Source organism: Terrapene carolina, unplaced genomic scaffold (assembly GCF_002925995.2).
Source record: "Terrapene carolina triunguis isolate 2854851 unplaced genomic scaffold, T_m_triunguis-2.0 Scaffold42, whole genome shotgun sequence".
NCBI classification, from domain to species: domain Eukaryota; kingdom Metazoa; phylum Chordata; order Testudines; family Emydidae; genus Terrapene; species Terrapene triunguis.
This window is the reverse complement of record NW_020664393.1, coordinates 60,846,596-60,864,169: the sequence shown is the minus strand read 5'-3', so window position 1 is coordinate 60,864,169 and position 17,574 is coordinate 60,846,596. Positions and strand designations below refer to the sequence as shown.

The 17,574-nt window shown below is 39.0% G+C and overlaps 1 protein-coding gene across 1 annotated transcript in view; it reads left to right on the top strand.

Moving 5' to 3' along the window:
- The window catches only part of NBAS (neuroblastoma amplified sequence), a 381,012-nt gene that overhangs the window by 222,275 nt on the left and 141,163 nt on the right, over positions 1 to 17,574 (top strand). The window contains exon 41 of the mRNA XM_026655553.2: positions 16,789 to 17,018. Coding sequence (XP_026511338.1) covers positions 16,789 to 17,018 — 230 coding nt within the window. The remainder of the gene's footprint in view (positions 1 to 16,788; positions 17,019 to 17,574) is intronic.

Sequence of the window (17,574 nt, the reverse complement as noted above, 5' to 3'; positions counted from 1 at the left end):
TGGTGCCACCGTTAAACCCAGAATAGGCCTTTTCTTTCTTGGGAGGCTCTGAATCACCTGAGGAACTGATGTATCCTGAGAAATATCTTCTTAGACAAGGGACTCGGACCTGTCTAGAACTAACCTCCCATCTCAGCATCTGTATCAGAACCGGTGGTACCCCATGGTTCCAGTGGAGCTCCACAACCACCCTTTGACCCATCTTACTTACCCTATTGGGGACTGTGGTACCCATACCTCCACTCTTCAGCGTCAACGTGATTCACTAGGAAGCCAGTCCACCGCTCCCTGGAAGAGGACAACCAGGGGTTCCTTCTGATGCCATAGAAGAGGAAGATTATGAACTGGATCTGGCAGTTCTGCTGGTACCAATGAGACAGCCTTCATCTTCAGATGAAGCAGACACTTCAATATTTTCCCCTGTGTGCTGAAGTGGTCACCTTATAGACTTTGTGCATCAGCAATCGAACCACCTTGTCACAAGTTTACCTTCTAGGGAATCAAAATGTGTTGTTGGGCACCTTCAGCAGGCACTTCGGTATTGACCACAAGTAAGTGTTACATGATAAGTGGTGAACAGTATTTTTGTTCTACGGGAAACCCCACAAGGGATCTGTTCGCCTCTCAAACAAACCTATACTGTTCCAGGGGAGCCCGAAGACATCACTTTAAAGGTGACACACTCTTTCTTTCATGGTCAGACTATCAGAACTATGCCTTCCCTCCCTTGCCACTCCTATCTTGGATCTTATGGAAGATTCATCAGGGCAGGGCTTGAGTCATCCTCATCAACCCAGTTGGCCCAGACAGTTTTGGTCCCCAAGTTTCCTACACACATCATCCCAGTTGTTGATTAACATGTAATCCTTTTCTTTGACCAAGAGAAAGGGCAGAATCAAGCGTCACAAACCCCAAGCACTCCATCTCAGGGCGTGATTTTTGGATGAGGTGGCAGCTCTAGAATATTCATGCTCTGAAGCCGTACAAAGTGTCCTTACTAAAAAAAAGAATAAATTCCGCTAGGAAATCTACTTAGCCAAGTGGAAGAGTTTCTCTATCTGTACACCACAAAAACTTGTGTCCCCGGAAGCAACAGATATTCCCTTTATTCTGGACTATTTCTATCAGCTCTATATGGGTCTACGTGGCAGCAAGCAATGCATATCACCCACATTCACATGGTTACTCCATTTTCATTCATCCACTGATTACCAGATTCTGGAAAGGTCTAATCAGAACTTTTTCGCCAGTAAGGAATTCACTCCTCAGTGGGACTTAAAGCTTGTGCTTTCGGTGCTTACTAAGCCTGCCTTCAAACCACTAGCTACATGTTCCATGTCTCTCTTCTTTATGAAGGTTGCATTCTTTGTGGCCGTCAACTCAGTCAGGAGGGCAAATGAGCTTTGAACACTGATGGCGGATCCACCTTACACCATATTCCATAAAGACAGTTTCATTGTGTTCACATCCGAAGTTCACCTGAACCAGTCAATCAATCCACCTATCTGTGTTTTTTCCCAAAACCACACTCATCTGAAGAGAAGAAACTATATTCCCTCAACATGCAATGAGCCTTAACCTTTTACCAACAAAGGAGAAAGCCAATCAGAAAATCATCCAGACTGTTTATCGCTGTAGCAGAAAAAGTCCAAGGTCAAGGAGTATTCTGTGAGAAGATCTCTAAATGGATCTTGGGATGTATCTTACCCTGCGGTCAGTGGTTACATCTTCCTCCCCCTCATGTGGTGAGGGCTCATTCTACAAGAGCACAAGCTGCATCAATGATATTGCTTCAAGAAGTACCTCTACTTGACATTTGCAAAGCAGCTACGTGGAGTTCCATCAGACATTCACTAGTACAGGATGCTGATGCATCCTTTGGGACAGCGGCCCTTCAAACAGCTCGCTTCCTGCATCCTCGCACCCTTTTCCTACTTGATTACTTCTTGTCAGTCACCCCCAGTGGAATACACATAGGGACCAGCACTTGACGTAGAAGAGAAAAGTATTAACTTTATGACAACTGGAGGTTCTTTGAGATGTGTAGTCCCTGTCTGCATTCCAGTACCCATCCTCCTTCCTCTTTGCTTTGGATCATTCTTGGATTCATGATAGAGAAGGAACTAGAGGCATGGTCGGTCTGCTCTGCTCTTTATCTCCTCAGCTGGAGGCACAAGGAGAGCGAGGGTGCATGTGCAGTCCAAAGGATACTGCCCTCAAAGAATTCTCCAAATCCGGGTGCCTGGAGCACGTGTACCCACAGTGGAATACAGATTGGCAATTATTTGAGATGTATGGTCCCTGTTACTCTAGGGTAAATAACTTTATATTCCTCAATGAGTTTAGTCTAAAATGCAAATAATTCTTTTTTGTATGGAATTAGATGACCCATTTCACACAGCTCTTTGGATGATCCAGACACATCTATCTTGCATCTGTCACTCATCTCTTTATTCCATCTGGACTGAAATTCCTGTTCACCCCTCTACTCAATAACTGCAGTCATTCCTTAACATCTACTGTGTAATACAGAAGTTGTTCTGTACTGCAGGACTAGTTCCCTTCCTGATTCCTCCCAGTTACAGTTATACAGTGTATATTTTAGCTATTCTATATTCAGATTTTTAGATTTCATTATCTTGTTTCTACACAGCTCTTGCAGCTAATTTTGTTCAAAATAACATATTTCATCTTGCTTATTAAGTTTCTTTAAAAATAATCTTTTTACTTAATAGGTAAGATGAAATATGTTACTTTGAACAAACTTAGCTGCAACAGCTGTATAGAAACAGGATAATAAAGTCTAGTAGCCTGAAAATATATATAATATGGAACAAAGCAAAACAGATTTTCTCTCTCTCTACCTCTTTCCACTATAGCTATTTTGGGAGTTGCTGCCACCTCATGTAACAAGGCATAGTACACTTCAGGTTGTTAATCTTTCCCCATGCCACTTTGGTCCACAATATTGTGATATTGTTTGTCGTTACAGATAGCTTCTGCTTTTGACTGGGTATTCAGGCAACAGCCCAAATTCTGACTGCTTGCACTGAGGTCAGAGTTTAGTTCTCATCTCTCCAAGTTTCCTCAATAGGAATTTTTCCCATCTTAAAACTCTGCATCTAAATCAGTGGGGTTTTTTTGAGCAAATTATAGAAAGATAAAATCACAAAATATAAGGTATCTGTAAATAAATGCCTATAGTTGCATACTATGGAAAACATAATTAGGCAGGCACAAAGCTACTGTTATGAATATTAGCTATATATCCAAAGAGAGTCTGGGTCAGGCTAAGTGGCTTTCTCTCAGCCTATTTTGTGAGTTTCTTGAACTTCAACATGGCTCAAGAAAGTGGGTTTGCCAAGGGGTAGATGTCTGTGGGCTGGTCCACACTAAGCCCCCAGTTCGAACTAAGATACGCAACTTCAGCTACGTGAATAACGTAGCTGAAGTCGAAGTATCTTAGTTCGAACTTAAAAGTACTTACCGCGGGTCCACACGCGGCAGGCAGGCTCCCCCGTCGACTCCGCCTACTCCTCTCGTGGAGCAGGATTACCGGCGTCGACAGCGAGCACTTCCGGGATCGATTTATCGCGTCTAGACAAGACCTGATAAATCGATCCCAGAAGATCGATTGCTTGCCGCCGAACCAGCGGGTAAGTATAGACGTACCCTGTGTTTCAGAAAACACCTCCTCTTTGTTTTCCCTAATAATCTACCATTTGGTAACCAAGGACGCAGGCTATCAATTGCATCATTTCCATGAACCAGACCTAACTTCTATTCAGAAATCTCCCCATAACCTAAACCTTGCTTCATCTATATAGCTGTTGGTTTCTAAAGTAAATATAACCTTCCTTTCAAAATGACATAGGAGCTACTAATCTTTGTTCACTTGTATGGCAGAGTAAGGGCTACCCAAACCACAAACCCAATGCTTGAGAGTTCAGAGTGCGCATACAGTTTTCGTTTCCTCCATTTTCCTTTCTTGGAACATCTGGATAGGTTGTGGACAGAGCTATAGCTTGTCCTACATGCCTGCCTCGCTCATCCATTCTCCAGTCAGCGGAAGTATTTTGCACTTCATAAAGGTGTGTGAGAAATGCAACTGGGAGCCGTTTACTCTGGGCTGCATGCAAATAGCCCATAGCACTCCTATGAAATGTTACAAGTCTAACAGCAAACTATATGTCACATAGTACTTTTCCATCAATCAATTAAATAGAAACAAACACAAAATCGCACAGGCTTTTCCAAAATCAAATCCAAATTTATATTAAAAATAAATACATAGTTCAATTTTTTATTATTTTTATCTGAAAGCAATTTGGTGTATATTCTTTCCACTATTGGAAAAAAGTTTATTCACAATATGAACTTCACTTTGTGTCAAAGTAAATCATTCAGTTGTCATATCTTTTCTTTTAGCGATATTGTAGAAATATTTTTTGTTCTCCTTTCCCCAACTTACAACTATTAGAGTTGGTAATTACAGGGGTTGGCATCTACAGTTTCCATCTTCATTTCCAGGTGCTCTATGTTATTAAGGCACAAAGAAAACTGTGGTAGAGCTGTCAGTTGAAAGTACAGAAATTAAGACAAACGTACCAGTTGACTGTGTAAACCATGATTTGATGCATATCTAAGTTTCACAAATCGTGAGAATTGCAAGCTCTTTGTTCAGGCTTGTATATGCAGAGATGTATTTCTTTATGATACGCTCATCCTAATATCATAGAATAACCTTCCACCCTTTTGTGCTGTGCATATGTACTGCTTGAATAAACACCAAAGTGAGAATGATGCAGAAACAGAAAAGCTTTCCATTTATTTTAAGTTCTTTAAAATGAGGAGCTAATGAAATATTATACAACATTCCATTATCTTGATGTCCTGTTAATAGAGCTCTGGGAAATACAGCTGAAAATGTCTGCCTGCTGAGCACCGTGCACTGTCATTGTATCTTTAAAACATGTCTTACTTAAAATACTTTTGTGAAGGCCAAATATTAAACCTGTGTCAATTACTTCTAAGGGTGTGTATGTACAAATATGTGCACATAACTTACCTCCTTTTCTCTTTGGCACATTTAATTTCAGCTAAGCTCATAATTTTTATGTTCATGTATCTTGTTTTAGATTTATTTTTTGAATTTATAAAATGTTTGCAAATTGTTTGTGAGATTTACTTTAAAAGATATAATTAACAATTAAGGAAACAAATATAAGTGAGATTTGAGGGTAATATAAATTGCTAAAACAAGTTAGGAGAAACATGGTATTAAGGCCAGCATGTCTCAACAGAAGTAGAAAGAGGCCAAATGACTTTCTCATGATCTAATATTGTCAATGACTTATTTCGTACTGGGACACAGGATTCTAACAGTTAATAGTTCTATTGTTTTTGTATTGAGTTGTATGTTGCATAACTGGATAATTGTGATCCAAAAGTCCCATGTAAAACAAAAAAGCACTGTTGAATACTCAAGCCCTCCTGCTCTAGTAGGCATTTCTTGCCATCAAATAACATTAAGTTCCTATGAGTGAAAAATGCACTCCCTGTCTAAAGGACTCTTTGGACTTCAAGGTCCTATGACTGCATGGGGTAAGTGACTTACTATTTTTACAACCTAGATTGACTGCACTGAATTGAATAAATTCAGCATATTTATATAAAAAAAAATCTTAAACATAATTGCTCACTTAAAAAGAGATTAGCATAAAGTAGCAATGTTTCATAATTTTAAATAAAGAAAATATCAGTCACATTGGGATTTGTGACAGGTGGAAAAAGTCAGCTAACAAGGAAATGCAAGATTAGTTTCAGTAACTTACTATAATTATCTTAATAGCCATTGTTTTCAAGCCCTGTGACATTAGTGAGAACTAATATGTCCATGTGGGGGCTATTTCAATATCTGAGGAGTCAAGAATCGTATGTGTAAAGGAGAAGAAACACCTTTTAATACACAGGTTTGTCTGAAGTTGAACTATTTGGGTGAAGAAAGAATACAGTATTGTCATTCAAATATTAGAGAGAGAATGTTAAGGAGGTCTTGTGCTTCTGTATAGTAAAATATTCATGCCAAAAAAGAAGAAACATCACAGATTACTAAAACTCAATCTGCAGTTCATAACTCAGTCACCTAATACTGACTCAAGTGTGGATATTTAAATATAGGAAAACGTGACTTTCCCTGCTCCTTGTATTTAGAGTACAATGTATTTTATTGTAATTAAGGACCATCACTGGGCTGAGTGATTTGGGGGAAAGGGCAGGAAAACAATAGAGAGAGTTGGGTCTCAAAAACCAATGGGGGATGAAAATAAGGACATGTAGTTATTCATTTTTGGTATTTGCAAATCTTGACAGTTCCATTAACTGAATTATATGTATAGGTTAACTGTCGGTTGTGCTGCTAAGATGATTGTTTAGGAGGGATTTGAATGAGAAGAGGGTGATTGCTTAGTAAATAAAATTTTGGAGATTACCTTATGGATAAGGGGCGGACAAACCTAGTAGGCCCAAAATCAAAATTTTTCTCTTTAGTCTCAAACAGTAATTCATCTTATCACAAGGGCTTTGCAAGCACATAAGAACATAAGAATGGCCATACTGGGTCAGACCAAAGGTCCATCCAGCCCAGTAGCCTGACTGCCGACAGTGGCCAATGCCAGGTGCCCCAGAGGTAGTGAACCTAACAGGTAATGATCAAGTGATCTCTCTCCTGCCATCCATCTCCACCCTCTCACAAACAGAGGCTAGGGACACCATTCCTTACCCATCCTGGCTAATAGCCATTAATGGACTTAACCTCCATGAATTTATCTAGTTCTCTTTTAAACCCTGTTATAGTCCTAGCTTTCACAACCTCCTCAGGTAAGGAGTTCCACAAGTTGACTGTGTGCTGTTTGAAGAAGAACTTCCTTTTATTTGTTTTAAACCTTCTGCCCATTAATTTCATTTGGTGGCCCATAGTTCTTATATTATGGGAACAAGTAAATAACTTTTCCTTATTTACTTTCTTCACACCACTCATGATTTTATATACCTCTATCATATCCCCCCTTAGTCTCCCCTTTTCCAAGTTGAAAAAGTCCTATCCTCTTTAATCTCTCCTCATATGGGACCCGTTCCAAACCCCTAATCTTTTTAGTTGTCCTTCTCTGAACCTTTTCTAATGCCAGTTGTCAGGGTTCCTTCCCCACTCTAAAGTCTAGGGTACAGATGTGGGGACCTGCATGAAAGACCCCTTAAGCTTATTTTTACCAACTTAGGTTAAAAATTTTCCCAAGGCACAAATTCCACCTTGTCCTTGAACAGTATGCTGCCGCCACCAAGTGAGTTAGACGAAGATTCAGGAAAAGGACCACTTGGAGTTCCTGTTTCCCCAAAATATCCCCCCAGGCCCTTCACCCCCTTTCCTGGGGAGGCTTGAGAATACTCTACCAACCAGATAGGTAACCAGGTGAGCACAGACCAGACCCTTGGGTTTTAGGACACTAAAACCAAATCAGATTCTAAAAAAAAACAACCCAGACTTTATTATAAAGAAAGAAAAAGTAAAAGAATCACCTCTGTAAAATCAGGATGGTAAGTACTTTACAGAATAACAAAAGATTCAAAAACACAGAGGATTTCCCCTCTAGGCAAAACTTTAAAGTTACAAAAGCAGGGATAAACCTCCCTCTTAGCACAGGGAAAATTCACAAGCTAAAACAAAAGATAATCTAATGCATTTCTTTGCTATTACTTACTATTTCTGCAATGCTAGATGCTTAGTCCAGATATGCTTAAGGAGATGTATTTTTCCTGCCCTGGTTCCTTGCTGCCTCCTAGAGAACAAAACAAAGACACAAACAAAAACCTTCCCCCACAGATTTGAAAGTATCTTCTCCCCTTATTGGTCCTTTTGGTCAGGTGCCAACCAGGTTATCTGAGCTTCTTAACCCTTTACAGGTAAAAGAGGAATTAACCCTTTACAGAGTAAAGAGGATGTTATGCTACCCTTAGCTGTATGTTTATGACACCAGTATATCTTTTTTGAGATGAGGAGACCACATCTGTACGCAGTATTCAAAATGTGGGCGTACCATCGATTTATATAAGGGCAATAAGGTATTCTCCGTCTTATTCTCTATCCATTTTTGAATGATTCCTAACATCCTGTTTACTTTTTTGACGGCCGCTGCACACTGCATGGACGTCTTCAGAGAACTATCTACGATGACTCCAAGATCTCTTTCCTGATTAGTTGTAGCTAAATTAGCCCCCATCATATTGTATGTATAGTTGGGGTTATTTTTTCCAATGTGCATTACTTTACATTTATTCACATTAAATTTCATTTGCCATTTTGTTGCTCAATCACTTAGTTTTGTGAGATCTTTTTGAAGTTCTTCACAGTCTGCTTTGGTCATAACTATCTTGAGCAGTTTAGTATCATCTGCAAACTTTGCCACCTCACTGTTTACCCCTTTCTCCAGAGCATTTATGAATAAGTTGAATAGGATTGGTCCTAGGACTGACCCTTAGGGAACACCACTAGTTACCCCTCTCCATTCTGAAAATTTACCATTTATTCGTACCCTTTGTTCCCTGTCTTTTAACCAGTTCTCAATCCATGAAAGGATCTTCCCTCTTATCCCGTGACAACTTAATTTACTTAAGAGCCTTTGGTGAGGGACCTTGTCAAAGGCTTTCTGGAAATCTAAGTACACTATGTCCACTGGATCCCTCTTGTTCACATGTTTGTTGACCACTTCAAAGAACTCTAATAGATTAGTAAGACACGTTTTCCCTTTACAGAAACCATGTTGACTTTTGCCCAACAATTTATCTTTTTCTATGTGTCTGACAATTTTATTCTTTACTATTGTTTCAACTAATTTGCCCGGTACTGACGTTAGACTACTCGGTCTGTAATTGCTGGGATCACCTCTAGAGCCCTTTTTAAATATTGGTGTTACATTAGCTATTTTCCAGTCATTGGGTACAGAAGCTGATTTAAAGGACAGATTACAAACCAGAGTTAATAGTTCCGCAATGTCACATTTGAGTTCTTTCAGAACTCTTGGGTGAATGCCATCTGCTCGCGGTGATTTGTTACTGTTCAATTTATCAATTAATTCCAAAACCTCCTCTAGTGACACTTCAATCTGTGACAATTCCTCAGATTTGTCACCTACAAAGGACGGCTCAGGTTTGGGAATCTCCCTAACATCCTCACCTGTGAAGACTGAAGCAAAGAAGTCATTTAGTTTCTCCGCAATGACTTTATGGTCTTTAAGTGCTCCTTTTGTATCTTGATCGTCCAGGGGCCCCACTGGTTGTTTAGCAGGTTTCCTGCTTCTGATGTGCTTAAAAAACATTTTGTTATTACCTTTTGAGTTTTGGGCTAGCTGTTCTTCAAACTCCTTTTTGGCTTTTCTTGTTACATTTTTACACTTAATTTGGCATTGTTTATGCTCCTTTCTATTTACCTCACTAGGATTTGACTTCCACTTTTAAAAAGATGCTTTTTTATCTCTCTCTGCTTCTTTTACATGGTTGTTAAGCCATGGTGGCTCTTTTTTAGTTCTTTTACTGTGTTTTTTAATTTGGGGTATACATTTAAGTTTGGCCTCTATTATGGTGTTTTTGAAAAGTGTCCATGCAGCTTGCAGGGATTTCACTCTAGTCACTGTACCTTTTAATTTCTGTTTAACTAACCTCCTCATTTTTTTCATAGTTCCCCTTTCTGAAATTAAATGCCACCGTGTTGGGCTGTTGAGGTGTTCTTCCCACTACAGGAATGTTAAATGTTACTATATTATGGTCACTATTTCCAAGCGGTCCTGTTATAGTTACCTCTTGGACCAGATCCTGCGCTCCACTCAGGACTAAATCGAGAATTGTCTAAACAGGATAGCCCCCACTCTGCTGCTGGGCTTCGCCTGCATTCTCTCCTACAGCTACAGCACACTTGAAATATAGCTCATCTACTGTGTTACTCTTATATGGAAAAGATAGCGAATGCTTAGGTTAGAAACATTATTGGAGAGAAGGAGACAGTGCTGTCAGAAATCAATAGGTGGAAATATATAAATTTTGGTCACATTGGGCATAGAAATGGAAGTAACCTTGAGAAGGTTATTGTGGAAGGAATGGTGGTTGTTAGTTGTAGTAGGGGATGACCAGTAAGGAGACGGATAGAAAGTGTGCAGCAGATCACTGGGAGGTCAGCTGCTGAGTGCTTGAAGCTAGTGAAGAATCAAGAAGGCTTCTGAAAAATCTGTGTTGAAGTCACCAATAGTCATCCATGAATAAGTGGATTTTACTTACTATGTTAAGGAGAAATATCATAAAGACACCTGGTACAGTGTGGCCCTCATCTCTGAGTGGAGATTGTAGGTGCTACTGCAGCATTGTTTTTGATGATAACTAATGACAGGTAGCTGACAGAGTGCTGAGCCCAGTCTGCACTGACTGCCAAGTCGCAGTTAACACTGTGGCATCGAACTTGATTGTTTCCTGTTGTGTTCAAATGATATAGAATTTTGTAAATTAGACAAGCCCATGGTGGAGCATCAGGGAGAAAAGCTATATTATTCAAGCACCTGTCTTAAAGTATCAGGAAAGATTTACCTAATAAAAGGAAGCAGGGGAATTGGGCTTGTAGCCACACTTTCTCAGTGTCTGAGAGATTTTGAAAAGCCAACAGATTGCCATGTACTTGTCTTTTTTTTTTTTAACACATAGCATTAGAAAGAACAAAAACTGATTCTAACTTCTTATGTAGCCTATTGACTGTTTAAAAATATTGAGGAGCCTATGAACTACATAAGTATGATGGTAAGCAATCTGCTCTGTAGCCTTTTTTGCTGGTTTCATTTATAATTAATGATCTTATTAGTGTTTGTATTTACACTTCCCACATCCCCATATTTTAATGAAGACGGGTTTTATGTGAATGTAGAAATATTAATATATTCTAAAAGGATACTGTGAAAATGTATTTCATAATTTTAAATTGCTTTTTATTCATTCTTTAAGCCCTACACAGCTTTGACACTGAAATGTTTCTTTTACATTTTATTATCCATCACTGGGTTCTTCTTCTTGTTGAAAATCCAATAAATATCACACTAGTAGGAACAGTGTTATTTAAAAAGTCATTTTAGGGGGTGTAGAAGAAGGCTGAGTGCACAGAAAGAAAAGGAATAAAACATGTAATAATTAAATGGACTATGCAAACAGGCACAGTTGAGAAAAGTATTTTCCTGTATTCATAGATTTTAAGGCCAGTAGTGATCATTGTGGTAATCTGTTCTGACCACCTGCATAACACAGGTCATGAGACTTCCCTGGATTAATTCCTGCTTCACTTTCAATAGCTGTGGCTGAACTAGAGCATATCTTTTAAGAAAAAAGAATCCAATCTTTAAATGAAGATTTACAGTGATCAAAAATCTATCACAACCCATGGTAAGTAGTTCCAGCACTCAAAACCACAGTTAAAAATGTGCACCTTATTTCTAGACTAAATATGTCTAGCTTCAACCTCCAGCCATAGGATCTCATTGAAAAAATTGAAGAGCCTTTGTTATCAAATTTCCTTATGTAAATACTTATAGATTGTGACCACATCACCCCTGGGCCTTCTCTTTGGTAAAATAAATAGATTGAGATCCTTGAATCTCTTACTATAAAGCACATTTCCTCAGTCCTTTAATCATTTTCATGACTCTTCACTGAACTCTCTCCAGTTTCTCAACATCCCTCTTGAATTGTGGACACCAGACCGGGACACAGTATTCCAGTAGCAGTTCCATCCATGCCACGTACATAGATAATAGAATCTCTCTACTCCTAAGGAGATCCCCCTGTTTATAGGTCTAAGAATTGCATTAGCTCTTTTAGCCACCGCATCCATTTTATTTATCGTTATTTATTATTTATATTGTGATAGCACAACAAGAAAAAGATAGTCCCAGACCAAAGAGTTTATAATCTTTTATAAAAAAAGAGACAAGTGGGTATATACAGACAGATGGGGGAGAAAAAGGAAACAGGGAGACAATACTGCTCAGCATGAAAAGTAGTGGTTTCAGCACACTGCTGTGAAGGCCAAGACTGATGTTGTGAAGGCCAAAACTATAACAGGGTTTAAAAAAGAACTAGATAAATTCATGGAGGATAGTTCCATCAATGGCTATTAGCCAGGCTGGACAGGGATGGTGTCCCTAGCCTCTGTTTGCCAGAAGCTGGGAATGAGCAACAGGGGATGGATCACTTGATTACCTGTCCTGTTCATTCCCTCTGGGGCACCTGGCATTGGCCACTGTTGGAAGACAGGATACTGGGCTAGATGGACCTTTGGTCTGACCCAGTATGGCCGTTCTTATGTTGCATACTTGCTGCCTACCCGTTGTCAAGTTTTTATAATCATCTTGGCAAAGGAGAGTGTTATGGATGGATTTGAAGGAGGAGGCGCTTTGCAGATATTACGGGAGTTCCTCCCAAGTATGATAGGCAGCATGGAAAAAAGCACAGATGTGCTTGTTTGAAAATTCAACAAGAGAACAATGAAGGCTGGCTTTTTTGGCAGAGTGGAGGCGAGTCAATCTTGATAGTGTATTAGATATAGTCAATGTAGGGCCTTGAAAGTGAAGATCAATAGTTGGCTTGTAGTGAAGAAGGGGAAGTGAAAAGTAGGTCAGATTTTGGACTTACAAAATTTTGGACTCAGCCTTTGCAATGTATTTTAAGTAGTTTTGGTGTGTATAAAATGTGTATAATGCTTTTTTGCAAGAATGTAATTATTTATGGTTTTTGTGCACTACAAAGTAAATTACTCTGCTGCCCACTAGGAAAAGTTCTGGTACACTTACATTAAATTATTTTCTGCCAATTTCAGTGATATATTTATTATTTATATAAGCATTGTCAGTGAGCTTAGTGCTGTACAAGGCACACAATGAGTCCTTGCTATGAGGCGCTTAAAATCTAAAAGACAAAATATAGCACTTGGAAGGTCAAGGAAAGGATTAATTGAGTTTTTGTTGTAGGTAGGTAGTTGCCTAATATTGTCTTTTATAACCCTCTGCTTTTGGTTTGTCATAACTTTGCCAAATTTTAACTGATTGGTCTGAAATTTTCGAAGGTTGGCCTGTGCCTCAGGTTGAACTCTTTCTGGGAAATTTCAGCAAAAGGCTGCATCCATTTCCAAGATGAAATGTAGATAGTTTTGCCAACATTAACACATTTTTTACTTTTCAGGATTTTTCCTACATCTTAATGCATATATAAAGGAGGGAAGAATTAAGGTTGTCTGGGCAGCCTTTACTTCTGGCATTTCATTCACTTTCAAATGCTTATTTTTACAACTGTAGCTTTCTTTTCATATAGGGTTCTTTGCATTTTGTGTGTGAATACATAATATGTGTGCACACCACATATGTGGAGGCAGTACTCTACCCACAAATCTATCTCAGTGAGAACTTATTGCAACATACCAGTCTCCTCAGCACCTTCAAAGAACTGCCATTTATAAAATCAACATATTCTAGGATTTTTCGTAATGATGATGGATGATGTCAGGCTAGAAAAACATGCCAAGAGTAATTTAAATAGTTGAACAGGATATCAACCTGTTATGGTGATGGGAGAGAAAAAAGCTTCTAGAGAATTAATGCCCACTTCATCTTGCGTCTGATGAAGTGGGCATTCACCCACGAAAGCTTATGCTCCAATACTTCTGTTAGTCTTAAAGGTGCCACAGGACCCTCTGTTGCTTTTTACAGATTCAGACTAACACGGCTACCCCTCTGATACTAGAGAATTAAAAGATTTCTTAATGAATTTTTTTCCCAATGTTCAAACATTTTATAGTGTACAGAAACGCATAGTGCTGTTGTAGTTTTACATAGGTCATTTAAAAAAGCTTGCAATTTTTAATATCCTTGATTGCTAAGATGTTTTTTAAAAAAGTATCTAGTTGTAATGGAAATAAATATAAACTCATCCAACATACTGCACTGCTACTTAGTGTATTCATTGTGCTTAGATGATTTGTCTTTTTCAGAAAATATCACAGCTGTGCCTGGCATCTGTATCTTCTTGTGTTTTGATCTTGTTAGCTCATGCAACCTGATCAGAATTTAGACTTGCAAGGTATGACATTTCGCAAATCTCCCAGACCAGTAAGGGGTTCTGTCACCACCTGCCTTAGTAATGCCGTTCTGGTATGGCTCAGTGCTCTGACACCAGTAGCCAGCCTACAAGCAGAAAGGTCTCAACTCTGGTTTCCACCAGCCTAGTTATTCCTTGCACCATACCTGCACAATCCCTTCCGGTCCCGAGTCTCCCCAAATCTATCTCCCCAAGTGCTTAACTACCAGACATCTACACTTTCCTCCTCTGGTTCCTCATCCCCAAAGAAGTGAAATCTGCTCCCAATTATCAGTTCTCTTTAGAGGACACATGCCACACAGTTTGCACAACAGAGACATGCTTGGGTTAAAAATAAAGTGTATTTATTTAAAAAAATAGATTCAAAGATGAAATAGTAAGGAAAAGCAAACACATACAAGTTACACAGAAAATAAGCAATCTCAGGCTTTACACTTCTATACTGTATTAGCTAAATTCCCTTCTCTAATACAAGTTACCAATTTTCCAGCTTGTCCTCTGTTCTAGAAGGGATTCAGTGTTTCACGGAGAGCACCCTGTTTAGCTGCTGGGCCGCAGTTTCTAGATAGCCTTCTCTTCAAACCCCTTTTCCTTTTAACCAGGTTTCCAGGTTTTTTTCCTCTTTCTCTCAGGCTATGCCTACACTAAAGACCTTACAGCCAACAGGAGAGAGCTCTCCCACCAACATAATTAGACCACCTACAATGACTGGCAGTAGCTATGTAAGCAGGAGAAGCTCTCTCGCTGACACAGCACTGTGCACACTACCACTTATGCCGCGCAGCAAGGTGTTTTTTTCACACCCCAAAGTGACGTAAGTTTTGCTGCCGACATAAGTGGTAGTGTTGACATGGGCTCAGACTATGGTACACAGAGCAAGGGTAAATCTCTCCTTCCTTTAGTTTTCCAAGACTGGGTGGTTGTTTTTTCAGTTTCAGTGTCTTTCCATTAACTTTAATGGTCCACCGTTTTCTTTCCCTAGGTTGTACCATGTTAGGTACCGGCAGTTAGTTTCATGTGAACAACTAGCCTGAGAGATGATCCTCCCTGCCTGATTGCTTCACCCCCTGTTGTGAGGTGATGCTGTAGTTGCACCACAGTTACAATTACCATTCTCTGCACATATATACATGCCTACATTCATAACGATAACCTGAACAAATATTTCCTAATGACCACCAAGTTCAGAACAGTATACGCTTTCATAAAAGACCTTAATTGACATATATTTTTACACAATAACATTGTATACAACCAGTTGATTCAGTTTCTTATTCTTTGGGGTTCAGAACCCCAGTTCTCCCTTTGGGGTGTCTGGACCCTGCTTGTCACACAAGGATAAACAAGATGATACAGGAATAAGTGTTGGTGATCCTGTAGGTGGCACTCTTCCCTCAGAGCCCGTAATAAAGTCACAGTATTGTGTTGGGGGGCATTATATTGCTAACGGTGTCATTTTTCAGATAAGCGGTAAAGTCAAGGTGTTGATCACACTCTGCTATTATAGATCACGTGCAACTTTTCTTAAGAGAACATGCACTGTCAACATTCCTAGGTAATTGCATTTTCCTGCCGTGTATACATTCCTCTGCCATTTCAAATAGATACCATATTCATTTCCTGTCCTAAAAAGTAGGGTCGTTTTGCTACATGCTGTTTGACCACAGAGTTTACTATGTTTCAGTGGCTGAGTAAGTGGATCACTGTGTAGCTTAAGATAGTCTGTGAATTACTTTGGCATGAATATCGCTGTATAAATGGAAGATACTGTATTCATAATACACACAATACAAAATTATTTGTGGTTAGATTTTCAAAAGTGTATCTGTCTCTGTGTGCCATGGATTTATGAATGTGTAAACTATAATGCACATTCAAAGATCTCATTTCTGTGTGCAGTTTTGAGCTAGATACTACAGCCATTGTGCACTTTAAATACATAACACAGATGATTTTTAAACCTCTAAACAACTCTTTATCCTGTTATGCTGTTACATTTGTATGTTATTTCTCTCGGTGCATTGGAAACAGTCATTGATTCAGAAGAATTATTTTAATATTTGTGGTATGTTCCCCTGTTTGACTGTAGGATGGCCGTTAGCTAATTTGCAATCAGGTAACTTATATTTTATACAGATAGTTTAGGGGCTGCTAATTAATCTTTCAGCTCAGTGGATCAATAAATGCAGGATTTTAGTAGTAAAGAGACTTTCCTCTTATTTTTGTGCTTTTACTACTATTACAAAATGTGCACTATAATATTACTTCCACTCATCAAAAAGAAAATTTGTTTCCTTTATTTATCTCCTCCAGTACAAATACAAGTTTGACAGCTGTGCAGATTTGACTTGCATCAATTATATAAATGTGTTCAGGTTATTTAGCATTCAGTGGTCACACTTACATTTCTACAAGGTTCTACAAGTTTCTGAGAGGTTCCTATGTTTAAAATGTGGAATACCGCAAGATCTGATCATCTCTCTCAGGATGGAAGAAATATTTCATGGTTGATTAATGAAAACACCATCAGATGGATCTTAGAATGGCAACTTTGTTTTAGAGTTTTTAAATAAAGGCTTTTTTTTTTCCTTTTTCTTTTTTTAATTGATTTCACAGGCTGACCCAAAAGAGCTGATTAAGATGGTCACAAAGCACGTTTCTCAGTGTGGCTATGAAGACTGGCCTGAAGAAATAGCAACTTTGATTAAGCAGTTGTACTACTACAATGAACGACTACTGGACTTCACTCAGGCTCAAATCCTTCAAGGCCTTGGCAAAGGAGTGGATGTGCAGAGGTTTACAGCAGATGGCCAGTACAAGAGAGAAACTATACTGGGGTTGGCGGAGTAAGTAATGTCTGTTGTGTGGTTTCTGTTTTGTTCAAGTGGAAGGATTTAAAATTCAAAACAGGAGAGTAAATTTTCAGCAGCACTGACCTTTAGAAGGACTCATTTTGCAGGTTTATTTTGCTGTGTTGCTATAAATGGGACCTTTTTTCTCCAACCACTCTAGTCAGATGAAGTGATGTTTGTCCAACCAAATAGATCAATAAGTGCAGGATTCTAATAGTAAAGATACTCTTTCCACTCCCTCCCACCCCCCTTATCTTTGTGCTTTAGCTACTACTATTACAGTCTATTAAAACAGGTGCCCTAAAAGGGGGGAATTTTTCTGAACCACACTAAAAAATATCGTGTCTTCCACATTTGAATTTGAATACATTATAGATAAACCCTCTGTTTTAGTGTTGATAATTTAGTTATAGTAGACTTACATTGCAAAAATGTATACACTCCTCCCCCCCCCCCCCCCCCAATCTGGTAGATTGTACATCAGTCTCATAGCATTGACTAGAGACCCAGCTCTGTTGGATTCCCCATTCAATTTTTCTATTGAATTGTA